The sequence below is a fragment of the Zeugodacus cucurbitae genome, chromosome 3, assembly GCF_028554725.1.
Source record: "Zeugodacus cucurbitae isolate PBARC_wt_2022May chromosome 3, idZeuCucr1.2, whole genome shotgun sequence".
NCBI classification, from domain to species: domain Eukaryota; kingdom Metazoa; phylum Arthropoda; class Insecta; order Diptera; family Tephritidae; genus Zeugodacus; species Zeugodacus cucurbitae.
The window spans coordinates 59,668,001-59,686,736 of record NC_071668.1 but is presented as its reverse complement, the minus strand read 5'-3'; the positions used below and the strand labels follow the sequence as shown (position 1 = coordinate 59,686,736).

The window sequence follows — 18,736 nt, the reverse complement described above, 5'->3', positions numbered from 1 at the left end:
CAAGTAAACAAGGTTTAATTTTGGACGAAATCGAACATTAAATACATTCTTAATACATAAGCAGTTAAAGCGTGTAAAACGCTTCGAATTTCCTGCAAAACTATAGAGAAATTTATTGTAAGGCTACTAGAGCATCCTAGATCCATTAGAACGTCATGGATTATAAAATCAACTGATAATATAATATATGAATCGATTTCAATAACCATCTTTCTGAAATTTGAACACCAAATTAAGTCGACTAATCTGGAGAATTTGTTGGTCAGGGTAGCAGTTCTTAGCCTCATTTGACCAATTCGATCTCTGTTTTATATATAATGGTATAAAGTATCGACGACGTTCACGAAACGATTGCCCTTGGAATCGCGCTTACAAATTAGCAAATACTGCTCTGAAGTGGTCTCTCAGTCCTGTTATCCGAAGTGAACAAACTGGGCATCCGACGACTTTCTCATGTCCCATTACAACACGCATGATATAAACCATACAGCCTCTTGAGATGCCGTACAGCTATCACTGGTACCTTTAATCGCTGTTCTACTAATAGAACACACACATATTATTCTTCATGGTAGCGATTTTCGCGGCACCTAAGTACTCCAGCCGATACCGACTAGCGATCAATTGATATTCGTTAAACCAATATTTATGGGTCATCTTCTAGGAGAGTCTCTATATACAGCGACCAGATGATCTTTCATTTCAATATGCAATTTCAATTAAAACAATAATTGAAACCCCCCCCGAATAATTGAAAAAAATATGTCTTATATATGTATATTAATTAGAGATCTAACACTCGAACAGCATTGGCTCACATACATTCTAACTCACAAACGCCCCCATCATGCGTATCCAAAACTGTAACGCGCGTTAAGTACCTGTCATGTGAACGAGCCCTTAGCTTCACAAGGGTTAACTCGAATACTAGAAAATCAATTTATGTTGACATTTAATTGTACAACGATATTTATCGGTTCGATTACCATTCAATTTGTTATCAATACAACATTTCAAATAACGGTTTACAAATACATACATTACGATAAGATACGCACTTGCGCATATTGCCATACGGCAGAACAAAGCGATTACAATATTCACGAGATATACTCAATTGAGTGCTTGGTATAAGGCTGAGATAAGAATGTCTCAGATCAACAACAACACTCAATATGATTAGTGTTGGAGCCCTTATCGCAGAGGTTGTAACAATACAACGAAACTCAAATACCATGGAAATTATGTTGCAAATCTCCGCGGAAAGATAAGAAATGAACTGAAGTAGTATTCGAATGATTTTATATTTTTTAGAGTAGCAATCAAACTTTATCACAATTCGATTCGGTCGTGAGAGATACGTCAGTTATATTTCAGTTGTATTTTTCCGATTTTTTGATACAATATACATATAGTCGCATTTTTGGAAATCTCATTTTTGGCGATCATTGCCACTAAATTTATTAGTTTAGTGAAGTCTGAGTATAAGAAAAAGTAGCTGGAGCCAAATACATAGAATATCATGTATGTGTCCAATTCAAGAATTTCTGTTATCCTTTTAATTGCTTAGTAATAGCCTTTTCGTACTGTCAAATTTATTTAGTACATTAAGATTACATTTAATTAAGAAACCAGTTTTTACCTTTCGCACAGCTGGCTACTCGATTAACGATATACATTTTTATTTTTGCTGTTCATAAGAAGTTGGTAAGTTTCAACAGCTGATTGCTATTTTATCAATAACCACAACCAAATTTACAGCGTGGACAATAACCCCCAAAGTTGCATTCCATTTTCAACTTGATTTAAAAAAGATTTTTCTTTTGTATGGTAAAACGATCCAAATCAGCGCGTTAATCGAGCAAAGGCCGGTTAATTGAATATGTGCGAATTCATTCGAATCATTCTTTAATGTTAATAATAATAATGATAATTTATATTTATATTTATATTATATAATGAGTATCCCATAGAACCCATGACTGACATTCTTAATGAACATTCATTGTTTTTTTCTTTTAACATTCTCATAGCAGCGGTTGGATCATATCTGTCCATCTGTTATACGAAAGACAAAAAATCGGAAGCATTCATTTGTCGCGCACTACTGTGCTATCATTTGTACATACGTACTATATGATTAGGTAACACGATCGTTGCATCCATTGTACGCGGCAGCGCTTATTAAAAATTGAAATTTTAGTAGACATTTTTATCTCAATACTGTACACAATGCACTAAAAATAATGTGCTAAATTACAATAATTAACTAGTATACTTATTCAAGTCCACGAGTAGTTATAGTTGTGCTGGGTTTAAGAGAGGCACTGCAGATACTCGTATATCACATTTAAAAATAGTTTAAATCTACGCCCACCTACCAAATAACAATAGATTTGGAAGCTGTTAAATTGTATAATATATGTAAATAGCCAAAGTAATTTTGCTGTAAAGAACACTTAGGGAGCATCATCCTTTTTTTATAAATATGTATTTATAGTTTAAAATAAAAAACTTAAGCAATCTGTAAAAAAGAAATATTTGTTTATATATACATTTCTCTCGATCTATTATAAAGAATGTATGTTGTAACAGTACTTAAAATTTCACTACCCAGTTGACTTATAGTAATACGACGTTGAAGAGTGAGAAGCACAAATAGCTATCTCAACAAAACTTACTTAGAATATGTAATACAACTGGCAATTAAACGAAATACTCCGAGCAGAAATCGAGATAGTTGAATGGAAATCACATACTACACTTGTTGGATTTCAGTTGAATATTGGAACTGGAAATCGGAATGGTCTTTGTTAACTAGCAAGTAATCTATGTCTATTCTGACAGCCACTAGACAATTGAGACAATAAGTTATCGAGTATAACCGCTAATCTCGCATTCTATTTGATTCCGAGTTCTTTAGTATTTAATTTTATAATAGCACGCAATCCTTTAATATAAATTCTTATAAAATATATATATATAATGTATAATTTAGAAATAATAATTTATCATTTAGAAATATCAATGACTACTTAATGTTGTGACAATTCAGGAATGTTAGAGCAGATCAAGAATATGCTAAACGAAAACTGAGAATACATATAGCCAAGATACGTGACAATGCTCATAATTAAAGATTATTATCTTTAACAGCAATGAGTTATTCAAGTTATTGCCTTTAAATCAGTAAACTCAGTAAACCTTTCCGATTTAACATTACTTCTTAGGCTAATTCATTCTCAGTTCTGCGATTAGTTTATTGTATGGTATATATGCTGAATTTGAGTTCTTTATTCAATCCACAAAGAAGTACTTGAACAATTTTGTAATAGATCAAGATAATTATGAAAAGAATGCTAATCTTTTCTAAGCATGATTATGTACGTTAGATGGTTACGTCACGTCACGTCCAAGTTGACGGATACCGTTACTACGTGATACCAAACCCCCTTGGATATGTATTAAAGTCCCTCATACGTCGACAAATTTCATTAAATTTCAATGAAATTGAGCCGATATTTTGATGGAGCCCTGCTAACTCTAATTGATTGAACTCACCGATTCATAAAATTTTGTTGCTTCAAGATGATTTTTAGTTGTATAACCCAATATTTCTGTCTGTCTTTAATTGAAGTCAATACATTTTTTGTGTACTCTTCAGTGATCAATCTCAATATCAATAAATTGCAAGTGAGTCCCTGAATTATTCAAAGTAACTTTAAGAACGCACAGTTACAAGAGACTAACGTTGTTTGTAATGAAAGCCTATAATACTCGATTTAGTCCATATTTTGCAAATTTATTTCCTGCACAACGACTTGGGTAATGGTTGAAGTTCTATCAACTATTTAATGTTACCTTTAAGCATGTTTTATTAATGAAAGGCAATTAACTTGTTAGAACTTAAACTACAACTTCAATTGGAGATTAATTATTATATTCCGCGAACTTGAAAGCATACCCTCGTAACTTTCTTCTTTTAAGTTTTAGACCGAATAACCTTCACATGTTATCAAAATCGAGGGGAAAAACTATATTCTCATTTTTTGACCTAAATTTAAGAATTCCATTTGTATTATTAACTGAAAAGTAAACCAAGGAAGGGAGGGCTAAACCCGAGTGCAGCGGAACAAGTAATACTTTCATATTTTGAAAACATATGAATTCAATATTTGTTAGAGCCTTTTCGCACAGGAGTTAATTGATCAATTAACCGGTATTTGCTCAATTAAAGCGTTAATTTTGTCGATTTAGATTTTACAAAAGAAAATTCATATTTTACTACATTAATATTTAATCGAGTTAAGAATGGAATGCCTTTTATTGTCCACACAGTTAATTTGGTTGTATTTATTGGTAAAATAGAAATCACTTGATGAAACTTATCAACTTCTTATAAAGACCAAATCAAAAATGTATAACAGCTGATCGTTAATCGAGTAATCGGCTTTTCGAAATGCAATAACTGGTTCTTAATTATAATCTTAACGTATTAAATTAATTGTGCTGTGCGAAAAGACTATTACTCGACTGCAGCACGAAAGGAATTACTATTTATTGGTATACAGAATATATATATGTACTTATAGATCAATTTCACACATTTTTAACACCAAACCAGAAAAGGAGGTAATTTAGTTAGAGAGATAGAGAGGTAATATAATAGAATTGAAAATTATATAAAATGGGAATGTGAAATACACACAAAGTTGTCTAGATAACATTATATACTTGTAATTGGTTCAGAGGTTGAAATTGGTAGTTGGTTTCTAGCACGGTTATGGTTCGATTTCACTGTATTCAAAATTACTAAAGTCGTCTTGTTATCATGATTATTGTAATATATGTAACTTTATACCTAACTCAATAAATTTTAGGTATCAATCCTTAGATGAACAAAGCTATAATACTTTGTGCAACATGTTGCGAGAGTATAAAATGGTATCCAAAACCAACATTTAGTAATGATAACTGCAAAATATTATCTCCTGATGTTAAAAGTTAAAAAAGCTTCAAAGACAATTAATTTCATTAACAAGAGTGTGTCTCAAAGATTAAAAAATTAAAAAAAAATCACTGACTAATACTATTTCGGGGGTGCCAATACCAATGTATAAAAGTTCGAAATTTTCGAATTCTAGCAAACAGTTCGAAGTAAATCACATAAGCGGTTATATCATACCTGCTAGTCAAGAGTGAATCATCAAAAAAATATTTGAGTTCCCAAAGAATGTTTCGTCTGCACAAATACTTTACTTGCAAACTTGCAATTTTCGCCGTTATAACGGTACAATTGCTTGTATTGATGCAAGCAAGAGAGATCAGTCAGTGTGAATCCCAAACAGGGTATATTCCTAATATGGATCCGATATGCCAAACAACATATTCTCAGGTTTACTGTGACGGAGCAGATTCGGCCTATTGTACGGAATCAAATTGTTTAGACGAATATGAGTGTACAACAACACAAAACACAGCAGCAACAAAACCACCAACAAAAATACCAGCCCCTGCTCCACCGGTAACAACAACACTTATTCCACCGACCACAGCAAGTACAACCATAAGGACGGCTGTCGTTAGAGAAAACTGTAGAGTTAACAAGAATTTGATTGAGCCCTACCCAGGCAGTTGCCGTTATTATTACCATTGCGTTAATGGCTATTTTGGAATTGGAGATTGTGGAAATTACATGTTTTTCGATGCCATCAGTAAGAAATGTACGAATCGAAAACCAACGAGCTGTCAGTGAGAGGACATTTCTAAAAACTCAATTACATCAAACGATTTGGAGTTTAACCATTTAATCAATAAATGTTCTATAAAAAATTATAAGCAAAACATGTCTTAATGAAAGGTGAAAGGAGGAGGAAATACAGTTTCCTCAATTCTCCTTATCTAGAGTTAAAATATAATTTGGACATTCATTAGACTAATAAGGAGTTTAAAATAGGTAATATGTGTTAACAAATATTACAGATATTAAGATTCAGATTACTACCTAGAGGGTGTTTTATACTGATACAAAAGAGAAAATCCTTATATATTATTCCCTAACCATCAGTATTCAGACGTCAGTATCCAGTCTGTTTTTTAGTTAGATGATGTATAGCAAAAATAAAATATCTCCAGTTCCTGAATGATGAAAATGTTGATTGAAGGTGAGGAGAGAGAAAGAGCAAAGAGAAGTATGTTGGAAAATATTAATCAAGTCACTCAGGGGAGAAAACTTAAACAAACTGTAGATGGACGATTGGGTCAGAAGATTACATTGCAGAAACAGTACTGCGATGTAGAACAATATTATTTGGTGAATGACTCTAGCAATGATATCTATGTAAATAGGCGAAGAACTACTGCTGGGTGCGATTGGGAAAATAATATAAAACAATAAAAAAATTATTTCTCCTACTCATACATCTTATCAGTAGCTTTCAGAAGCGATAACGGACGGGCAAAGCACGGCTAACAAAAATAAGATCAATCAATTCATAATTATACAACAAAAGCTAGTCTTTGACAGCAGATGCAGATGAGGGTGATCCAATTAGTACTTAGTCTCACCTGCTGATGGCACCACTATCAATATAGCTGAACATCTAGACTTCATATGACCTAAGGGAGCTCAGTGGTTTTTAAGGAACTTTCGGTATTTAAGCATATATACGACGGTTTAGTAGTAAATAGAAGATCTACCATAAAAAAAAATAGAAGATCTACCATATGATTAGTAATTTTTTTTTTTAGTGTGGCATTACAGATTTTGTCTGATTGGAAATATGCTACCGCCGATTTTGTAATAGTTGTAGCATCACAGTGAATGATGATGTTGTAAATACATAATCAACCACTTGGGTTAAGAAGGTGCCAGTATATGTGGAGAGCCCTTTGATTATTTCTATATCTCTATCTCTCTCTATTTCTATTTCTACATTTTCTGCCAGAAAATCTTGCCTTAGTTATTTAGACAACTTCCGTTCGTCATCGAAGAGTTTATCAATGAAACTTCACCAAACAACAATACTTGAATCAAAGATTTACAACTTTTGCTCTTATCAATAAGCACTAAGAAATGTAATTGTAGTTCCTAGAAAATTGGCACTCCAAAACGGTTGAGTAAATATTTAGATGCGTTTTTCTCAATGTTTATTGAAATGGTGACGACTGTAACACGAGAACTGCTCAGTAGATTTTTATGAAATTTATAAAGCTTTTAGAACACATAATAAACTCAGGCCTAACAAAGGATTTTTTTTCAAAAACTTCGATTTTTAAGAACAATTACTTGTTGATTTTTTTCCCGAAAATCCAGAAAAAAATTTCCTGAGGCCGCCAGTTAAAATTAAAAAGGATTATCTATTTGTAAAACCAATTTTTCGTATACAATTGGAGATTCATCCAAGGACTTATGATAGTCACCGCTAGGACATTTTTTTGTAACTCGGTCAACACAATTTTTTTTTCTTAACTTCACGTCAAAACATTCTGTAATAATGACATATTATTACTTTTGTAAAATATCATGATTTAATAGCAAAAAAAATACTGAAAATTCTCATCTCGTGCCTCTGACTACCCCTAACCCCTTAAGGTTTATAAATAAAAAGTATGTATGTATGTATGTGATTGGCCTATAACCGTTTAGCCGGTTATAGCCGAATCGATGAGAGCGCGCCACTCCTCTCTTTCCTTCGCAGTTCGGCGCCAGTTGGAGATTCCAAGTGTAACCAGGTCGCTCTCCACCTGGTCCCTCCAACGTAGTGGAGGCCTTCCCCTTCCTCGGCTTCCTCCGGCGGGTACTGCATCGAACACTTTTAGAGCTGGAGTGTTTTCGTCCATTCGGACAACATGACCTAGCCAGCGTAGCCGCTGTCTTTTTATTCGCTGAACTATGTCAATGTCGTCGTATAACTCGTACAGCTCATCGTTCCATCGTCTGCGGTATTCGCCGTTGCCAATGTTCTGAGATCCATAAATCTTGCGCAAAATTTTCCTCTAGAAAACTCCTAGTGTCGTCTCATCTGATGTTGACATCGTCCAAGCTTCTGCACCATAAAGCAGGACGGGAATGATAAGCGGCTTGTAGAGTTTGATTTTGGTTCGTCGAGAGAGGACTTTACTGTTCAATTGCCTACTCAGTCCAAAGTAGCGATAATTACTTTTCTAGTTATTCGACAAATAACAAAGAGCGCTCGGACACTCCAAAATGCTCGATTAAAACTTTAAGACCAATTAACTGTTGATCTTTTCTCGATAATTTCCTGACGCCGCTAATTTGTTAATTTTTGAAAAAAAGGCTCAGGATTATCTATTTATAAAACTAATTTTTTTATCCGATTGATTTTATATATATTTTATATATTTATTAGAACTTATGACTGTCACCGCAAGGAACTTCTTTTGAAACTGGGTCAACACAGACAGTTATAACTTTGGAAATTATATATATATTTTTTCGAATTTATTGACTTTAAGTCAAAACACTGTATAATAATGCTATATTATTACGTTTGCAAAATAACATGATTTAATAGCAAAAAAATTACTGAAAATTCTCATTTTTTCGTGTCTCTGACTACCCCTAACCCCTTAAATGCGTTTTTCTCAAAACTATGCTTTTGAACTGGTGACAACTGTAACTGAAGAACCGCTCAGTAAATTTTAATGAAATTTAAAATACATAATAAACTCAGGTCTGACAAACGATCTTTTTTTCAAAAATTTCGATATTTTAAGACCAATTAACTGTTGATTTTTTCCCGAAAATCCAGAAAAAAATTGCCTAAGGCCGCCATTTTGTTAATTTTTAAAAAGAAAAACAAAAAGGCTTCGATCAGGCACAGGATTATCTATTTGTAAAACTATTTTTTTTTTATCCGATTGATTTTACATGAATCTCCAAGGACTTTAATAGTCCCCGCTAAGTCTTTTTTGGAACTGGGTCAACACAAACAGCTATAGCATTCTGTAATAATGCCAGATTATTACTTTTGTAAAAATTACTGAAAATTCTCATATGTTCGCGCCTCTGACTACCCCTAACCCCTTAAGGTTTTTTAATAAAAAGTCAATTAGTTGGTTCAGATTATATCAAAATTGGAATGTACAATTTTGTTCTTATATTTTATGACCTAATTATAGAAAATACATGTAACTAATTAACGAAAATGTTATAAAAAAGTAAGGTATAGCTGATTTCAAGCGTAGCGGCAAAATTTTCACTTTCGCAGAGATATGAATTCAACATCTATTCTGACTATAAAATATGAAAAGCACGTATATCATCATATTGGGTATATTTCATAAATGTTCAGTATTAGCCCAATATAACATTTTCCCTTTTCCCTATGACACTAAATATTAAAAAGAGGGACGAAAATCTTAAAAATAGTTAAGAGGACTAGATCAAGGTTTAAATTGATTTCATTTGTCATAAAGCTAAAGAATGTTCATATAAATATATAATATATAGAATGAGGTAATGCATAGATCGATCTCGCCCATACTCAGCAGCAAAATATCTGTATCAAACTTGGACATGAACAAAACTAATATACTCTGAGACAGCATGTTGCGAGAGTATAAAAATAAATCATACTGAATCTAAAATCAACAATTAATAAAAACATGTGAGAAATGTTATCTATTGATGTCAAAAATAAAAGAATACAATTAATTTAATTAACAAAATTAATTAAATAAAAAAACTCCCGTATAAAAGTGCGAAATTTTCTAATTCTAGCAAACAGTTCGCAATAAAACTCTTAAACGGTTGCATCATCCTTGCTAGTCCAAAGTAAACCAGAAATAAACTCTTTTCTGTTTCTAGAAAAATGTTTCGTCAGCAGAATTACTTCGCAAAACTTGCAATTTTCGCCGTTATAACTGTACAATTGCTTGTATTGATGCAAGCAAGAGAGATCAGTCAGTGTGGCTCCAAAGCAGAGGAATTCATTGAAAATAATGATCCGATATGCAATACAATATATACTCAGGTTTACTGTAACGGAGCAGGTTCGGCCTATTGTACGAATGACGGTTGCGAAGAAGAATTTGAATGTACAGCACCAACTACAACTGTATCGACGACTACCTATAGAAGAAAATGTGAAAGTGGCATGGAATTTGTTGAGCCCTATCCAGACAGTTCCCGTTATTATTACTATTGCGCTAAGGGCTATTTTGGAATTAGAGATTGTGGACTTTTCATGTTATTCGATGGAATCAATAAAAAATGTAAAATTAAAAAATAAACGAGCGGTCAATAAGAGATCAATTCGAAGGATGTAACAACAACAACCTATATACATATTTAGTTATGAAAAGGCACAATAACATACAGTTGAATACTATTGAAAACAATCGTGAAATTTCATATTCAATAATAATGTTTCCTGGATTCGTATTATATAAGGTTAAATTATAATTTGAAAATAGAGCAGAACAATAAAGACATTTCTTCTTAAAATATAATAGATAACACACAATTCATTTCGAAAGTTTCTTAAGGTTGGGTCCTACACTATTGTGTGAGATAAGTCATTAGACTTTACATATTAAATATTACAAAAATTAATGATTCAGATTACTTACACAGTATTCCCTAAAACTAGCTGAGGTTGTTTTATACTGATACAAAAACGAAGACTAACCAAACTTTCTCAGGAACGTCAGTAAGTCTCCCTGTCATCAAACCAGAACTCTTTTTTTTTTTTTTGTTAGATGAGGAAATAACCGTCTTTTAATCTCTTCAAATCTTTAAATGGGAGAGAGAGTAAAAGAAAAATAGTCTAATATGTGATCTTATTACTCAATGGAGGGAAATATGGAACGAGCTTCACGGAAGTGAAAATAGTTGTGATCTAGTCACCCTAAACACCTCTAGAGGGTTAGAAGATCGTATTCTTTGTAAAAGGAAGAAGTTATGAAAACAGTACTGTGATGTGGAACAAGCTTATTTGAAGAATGTCTTTAGCTATAATATCTGCATTAAAAAAAACTTTAATTCTTTTTAGCACGACTATGTTGAGGACCTGTATGGTCTCTAGGCTATTATGTTCACGCTTCAAAGGACTGATAGCTGCTATTGCGAGAAGAAAAGACTTTTACTTTATTCGGTTGCCATTTTTATGAACAAAACTGTGCTCCAATAAATACTCGTCAGCAGATAAATATTTCTCAATTGATTCTTAATTGGGAATAAATCATAGAACCAACATTATTTCTCCTACTTCATACATCTTATCAGTAGTTTCCAAAAGCGATAACGGACTTGTTGCTTAACCCAGTTACAAATACAAATTTCTTAAGTAATAACGCCAAGCATGGTTATCATAAATAAGATAAATCGAGTCACACTGACACAAGAAAAGTTAGTCTTTGGCTGCAGTTGCAGATGCGGACGAGGGCGGTCCAATTAGTACGTAGCCTATCGCAAGAGAAATTTATTATAGAATATTACATTTTCGTCCTACTGTCAAAATTTCAAATTGCCGAATCGAAGTGGTAGTTTTGTTTTCATCATCTGTGAAAGAAAAAAAGTAATATTCAAATTTTTTGAACAAACACACACAGGAGACTAAGGAATCAATCAAAATAGTGGACATCACCCGACGAACCCGTCTTACTATCCAATAGTAAGGTGAAGGCTACCGTTTCACGAGATTTGAACAACAATGAGTACCACGAAAAAGGCAAACCGGTCACTGGACTCTACTCTGCCGAATTATTTAATTACAGGAAAACCTTTCTCATTTGGTGAAGAGAAAGTGTTTTTTCAGCAATGATAAGAAACCTGCTAACACATCCGCCGTCACCATGGTCATATTAGTCGAAATATACTACGAACTGTTCGGGTATTCTCAAACTTGGCATAGGATGGCTTCTTATAGGTTTTATTTCCTTATTTTTTAGGCCAGTCAAAGAAGTGGAAGTATCGCTAAGAAAGTGTTTGGGAATGTAAGAAAGCTGTATTGAGGAATAAGTACCTATTTTCCAAAATGTTGACGTTCCCTTTTTTAGACTAAGTACTTATCGAACCTCCCTAGTACATATCAAATATGCGCTTCTGAATTTTTGTAACAGATTTCCACCGAAATAATGGTGGAAATGGAATTCCAATACAACGCATCGCCAGAGTAATCAACTAGCTAGATATGTCTTCATGCAATCATTCATTGATTAAAAATGTGTAGCCGTCCTTGAGAACCCGTCGATATCTTTTGTGCGCTGATATAAAAGTGACTCACTTAACTGAAAAATACAAACAGTTAACCGTGATACGTATAAGCGAATGTGACGTTGTGAGTTGGAGTGAAAAAACAATAAAAATGTTGTTATCCTTACGTCAATATTTATACAACAATACTACAGTTATTCTTTTAATAACACTACAATTATTTGCACTAACACATGCGCGAATTATAAGTGATTGTGACACGGTTGCATCGGAGACAACGGATTATATACCAAATTCGGATAACACATGTAAAATCCGTTATCCGTATATTTACTGTAATGGTGAAGAGTCGGCTTACTGCACACAGGATGAATGTTTGGAGGAGTACGACTGCGAGAGTGAAGATATAAATGAGTTACCAGACGAAGTTGATGCGTCAACAACAACAACAGCTGCGCCCGCAACAACAATAACTGAGAGTACAACAGTAACGCCTACAACAATAATTGCAGCATTTACTGCAACCACAACAACAACAGCTAGTACCACTACCACAACGCAAGTTTCACCAATAACAACAACAAAAACAACAGAACAAGCTCCAGTTACAATAACAACAGACACACAAAATGTCAAAAATCTTTGTCGTAGAGGTGTCTTCGCTACCTATCCTTATCCAAGAAATTGCCGTTATTATTACCGTTGCTCTAACGGTTATTTCTTATTACAAGAGTGTGGCTATTTAATGTCCTTCGATGCGTTCGACGGTTTGTGTAAGAACACCAAAGAGGCGAGGTGTCTAAGCCGACTGATAAGTAAACAGTTTTGATTAAAAAGTCAATTTGTATTAGAAATTAAGTATTCAATAAGTTTTGGTAGTACAAAATTTTAAATAATAAATTATTTAATCGAATATTAAACACGAAGAATTCTCTTTCATTATCTTTTTTTTTTTTATTTGAACTTTATTGGTCTAATATTCAAATAACATATATTAATTTCACTAGCTCTACATATGATCCTAACATAAGGCGAGCTGCCATCTATCAAATAAGCCTGACAAAGGTTTCTGGAAAGAAAAGGCTGATGTTTTTACCAGAAAAAATAGACTCGTCGAATTATTACCGCAGCGTTCTCTTGAGGCCTTTTATTGGACACACGGACTTCAAATGACCTCAGTGAACGAACTGAGCTTTACATGTTTTGAGCAACAGTCGGTATTGTCTGCAGGTCATATTAATTCGAACCTAATAGTAAAAGACCTACTGAGCCTCTTGCGATCAATAAAGTACGTTTTAGAGTGTCGCATCTCCTCCCTTGTCTGATTGGTACGTACGCTACCGCCGATCGGTAATGCTATCATCTCAGATATCTCTCTACTTTTACATTTTCTATTGCAAAACCTTGCTTCTTCTTAGTCGACCTTTTTCAGTAAGAAAGAGTAATACCTCAACGAAAATCAATTTTCGTTTCGAGATTCGCTTCGGATACCACAATCGAAGATATAAAGTTTTACATCTCGTCGAAATTAAAAATTAACGATATTGATATTGATGTCAGAAAATTTAACTTTAAATACGAAAGAAACATATCTTCTTTCAAGATTGGCGTTTCAGCTGTTAATTTTCAATTGCTACTTGATGAATCATTTTGGCCACCTGGTGCTTTCGTGCGCGAATTCGAGCAAAAGCAACAAAAACAAACTGTAATTGCTCATATTCCAAAAAATGCCGCGGATTCAAAAAACTAATTATAAAAAATTCATTACAAATTCACTATCAAAATGTAAGGGGTTTAAATACAAAATTAAAAGAATTGTATTTGAACAGCACTAATTGTAATTTTAAAGTCATCGCTTTTACTGAAACTTGGCTTAAACCTCATATCTTTGATAACGAAATATTAAATAGTGAATTTCAAATCTTTAGATGCGATCGACTGAACAGAGTCGGGGGGGGTGTACTATTTGCTGTGCATTCTTCAATTCCATCTGAAGAAGTAGAAGTTCCTCATGCGGACTTTATTGAATTTAAGTGCATACGAATTTGTATTAATAAATGTTCTATTTATCTAACTTTATCTTATATTCCGCCTCAATCGGACTTATCTGTATATACGCAGCATGCTTCTTTAATAAATAATGTTTTTTCAATTGCTAAGAATACTGATTACATAATTGTTCTAGGCGATTTCAATTTACCGTGTGTATCTTGGAAATCTGTTGACGATTGCATTACCCCTTTTTGCACTCGTTTAAGCTTTAATGAGTTTTTGGAAGAAATGTCTGGGATGGGTCTTAACCAAATTAACTTAATTCCGAACAAGTTTGGTAAATTCTTAGATTTGGTCTATGTTGATAATTCTTCAACAGTTTCTGTGGTCCGATCTGATCCTTTAGTTTTGCCAGAGGACTCTTATCACCCTGCCTTGGAAATTAATATCGAAATCATAGACGAATTACTTGTATGCAATAAACAGGACCTTTGTTCTCGGTTCAACTTTGCGAAAGCTAACTTCAAAAAGATTAATTGTGAACTTTCTAAATTGACTTGGCCTGATTATAGTGGTAATATTGAATTAAATGTATCACATTTTAATGAAACAATTTATAATATTTTTGAAAGATTTGTTCCGAAATGTTTTATTATCAAAAGAAAAAGTTCAAATTTGTGGTATTCGAATGAGCTATGTAAATTAAAAAATAAAAAAGCTCGTGCTTTTAAACTTTATAAAAGAACTGGAGCTCTTGTTGACTATTTAAAATATTCTAAATTGCGTCGTCAGTTTGAGGAACTTAACAAAAAATGTTATAAAAACTACATAATCAAAGTAAAAAATAATATTATTCGTAATCCGAAATTGTTTTATGGTTTCGTTAACTCCAAACGCAGGATTTCAAATTTTCCGTCTGCGATGAAATATAAATCAACAATGTCATGTGACAATTATATTATTTCTAATATGTTTGCAGAATTCTTCAAATCCAATTATTGTTCAAACTACCCTATGAATGTGCCATATCATCAAGTGTTATGTCCGAGTACTGTAATTAATACACCAATTATTTCTGAAACAGATGTCTTAAATTATTTAGTTACGTTAAAAAATTCGTTTAAATATGGCCCTGATATGATTCCCTCAAGCTTTCTTAAAAATTGCGCAAAATATATCTATCTGCCCTTAACTAAGCTTTTTAACCTATCTCTTAAACAAGGCATTTTTCCGTCAATGTGGAAAAACTCTTTTATATTACCTTTGCATAAAAGTGGAGTTAGATCATCTGTTGAGAACTATAGGGGGATAGCTAAAATGTCAGCTATACCCAAACTTTTTGAAGCTATTGTCACTGACCAAATAACTTTCTTAATCTCTCCTTTAATTTCATTCTCTCAACATGGATTTTGTAAAGGGAAATCTACAGTAACTAACTTGCTTGAATTTGTAAACCATGTGTCAATGGGTTTTAGGGATAATAAGAATACTGATGTTATATATACAGACTTTAGTAAAGCATTCGATAGAGTAAACCACTCAATTCTTTTGCAAAAACTGAATCTTCTTGGTTTTCAACCAAGACTTCTTGAATGGGTATCCTCATATCTTACTAACAGAAAACAACAAGTTTTATTTAATAATACATTATCCGATTCAATTAGTGTCACTTCAGGGGTTCCACAGGGTAGTCATCTCGGCCCGATTCTGTTCTTGTTGTTCATCAATGATATACCTTCAGTAATTAAGTTTTCAGAAATTTTATTATATGCGGATGATGTAAAACTTTTTAAATCATATACTTCTCATAAAGAAAGGACTGAGTTGCAATCGGATTTAAATAATTTAGTTACTTGGTGTCACAAAAATGATATGCCACTGAATCTTAAAAAATGTAAAACGATGTGCTTTTCCCGTAGAACTGTTGATCTTTCCCCCTATGTAATAAATAACTTCAGTTTAGAGCAAGTTTTTAGCTTTGTTGATTTAGGAGTTAATATGGACCCTAAACTAAATTTTAATTCTCATGTAAATTCAATTGTCTTAAAAGCTAAAGGTGCTCTTAGCTTTGTTAAACGTTGGTCTAAAGAATTTAGTGATCCGTATATTACTAAAATTCTTTTTACAACATTGGTAAGGCCTATATTGGAGTATGGTTCTGTGGTATGGAATCCTAGCTATCAATCCCATTCTGATAAGCTTGAGTCCGTTCAAAAACAATTTTTACTTTTTGCTTTAGGCCACTTACATTGGGATTCAAGATTGAATCTTCCCCCGTATACTAGTCGTTTAAAACTTATAAGTCTTCCCACACTCACTAGTCGCAGAGAAATGCTAGGTATAATTTTTCTAGTAAAACTTCTGAATGGTTTAGTTTGTAGTTCATTTCTTTTGTCTGATATTAAGTTTAATGTCCCATTGCGTTCATCCAGGCAGTTTAGACCATTATTTCTAAAATCTTCTAGAACAAATTTTGAGTTAAATGAACCATTCTGCCGAATATGTCATGATTTTAATTCGCATTCCAGCACATTTGATCCATCTGACTCAATATTTAGCATCAAAAAAACTATTTTGTCTTCTCTTAATAAATAATATTCAGAAATTTTTAACTTTTTGTTTTTATATATTTTTAAATCTCAGCTGTTGAAATGTTTCTTTCTGTAGCTGAGCAGTTTGAGAACCGGACGCTTAAAAATCTCTTGCCTTTCTAGACTCGGCAAATTCCGCTCGTATGCGGACTGCGCCCCACGCGTCGGTTGGGCGGGAGGAGGGTAATCGTTTGGGTTAAAAAACAAAAAAACAAAATATGCTCGAAAACAGTAATTTAGAAAACTTCCATGCGTCATCGAATAGTTTATCAATGAATCTTCACCAAATAATATTACTTGAATCAAAGTTTTACAACTCTTGTACTTATCAATAAGCTCTAAGAAATGTAATTGTACAAGTAAATGGACAGCACTAATCAGTTGACATTGATTACACCAATTTGTATTTTTTTTTCGTTTTGTTTATTACTTTTAATTATCTAGTCAATCAATTAGTTGAAGAGGTGTTTCTACAATCTATATCTGACGTATTATTTTGATTGATGAACCTTTAAAGTCCAAGAATATAAAAAAGTATACATACAAACATGGATGTGTTTAACTGTGCGTGAGTGCTTTTTAGGTAAGATCTATGTCAAGTGGCGGTAAGTAAATAAGTGACCAATTGATTAAGAGTCTTTGAAGATTTAACAAGCCAAACACGTTTCTTTATTTTTGAACTCACTCTGCGAGAATATATTCAAGAACTCTCTGCTGAGATTTCCCTTTCGGAAATAGTAACGAGCACAAGAATATTACCTAAAGTGGACACTTTAGTCTCTCCAACCCCATCAGATACACCGCATGTGGTAGTCGTTGTTATATCTAAAACAATCGGAACTACTCATCGCTTCTACAAAACTGTTTATGATAAGTATGTTTTCCTGATCTCACTTTATTTTAAAATAATCTAGTTGTTTCATTGTCGAATGTTTATTTGGTGTTATCAACGCCATTTTAGTTCGTAGAAAAATATTTATACATATCATATTGCTAAATGATTGGAATAGTGATATCTTCTCATTGCGTTATGTTTTATTTTATTTTTTTTTTTTGGGCAAACTCGACCCACTTATCACTTATGTACAATAACCAATAAGTTTCATTAAAACTGTATACCTACCACTCAAACGATTATTAGCGCGCAGTATATTTATGACGTAATATCTTCTGAATATTTGGAGAAAAATTGCGCGAAGACTTGTAGTAGGCGAAGAGAAAGTGAGACCCTAAGTTGGCAGCCGGCAAAAATAAAACTTGAAAAATTAATGTACATCAATCAGCAAATGAGAAACACAAACAGTGATATAGTACTCTGAGAAGAGTAAAGTTTTAGGAAGCGACGGTTAGGCGCTCGCAAAAGTCTGCAACTACACGAAGTGTATTAATCGCAGCACAACTCTCATACCTTTAGAAGTGAGAGCGTAAACCACCTATCTAACCAACATGGACAGTTGACTGAATTTGGTAGGTTTTGATATTTAGCTATTGGAAAGACTGTAAAAACAAGTCTTCAATTGTATAACCTGTTTTAAGAACGGATAGATTAGATTAGGTTATGTTGAAGGGCCTGATCTGATGTGCCACAAGATATCCCACTTGGACAGCTAAAGCTATTCCTTTGTGATGTCGCATACATCTCAAAATGGATTTCCAAGACACGCAAGTGACGACAAAACGCTTTGAGCCTTTCACGAATTTGTAATCACGACACGACAGACGAAATCTCGACAATGAAGAAGAAAGTGTCTCAATGTCTCAATCTCCCCTTATTTATTTAGCCTCACGGCATGTAACCTTACTAAGAGCAAATTGCTCAGTGGATCCGAATAACACTGGCACAATGCTATGAAAGCCCAAAAGAGCCTCAATGATTTCATATCTGATTAATGTCAAGAAAAATATTTCACGATTTTTATTTTTATCATACTTGATAATAATCGAATTCGGAAATATAGATTTATTCCAGACT

The 18,736-nt window shown here is 33.2% G+C and overlaps 1 protein-coding gene across 1 annotated transcript; it reads left to right on the top strand.

The window, feature by feature from the left end:
* Positions 1-12,284: 12,284 nt before the first annotated feature.
* LOC105216179 (salivary glue protein Sgs-3) lies at positions 12,285-13,101 on the top strand. Its single transcript, XM_011190540.3, has one exon. It carries the CDS (start codon positions 12,333-12,335, stop codon positions 13,008-13,010), a length of 678 nt encoding a protein of 225 aa, XP_011188842.2. The 5' UTR covers positions 12,285-12,332; the 3' UTR covers positions 13,011-13,101.
* Positions 13,102-18,736: the final 5,635 nt, after the last annotated feature.

Excerpts from the sequence above, each read along its gene's own strand:
- LOC105216179 (XM_011190540.3), top strand. The coding sequence starts at position 12,333 with ATGTTGTTATCCTTACGTCAATATTTATACAACAATACTACAGTTATT.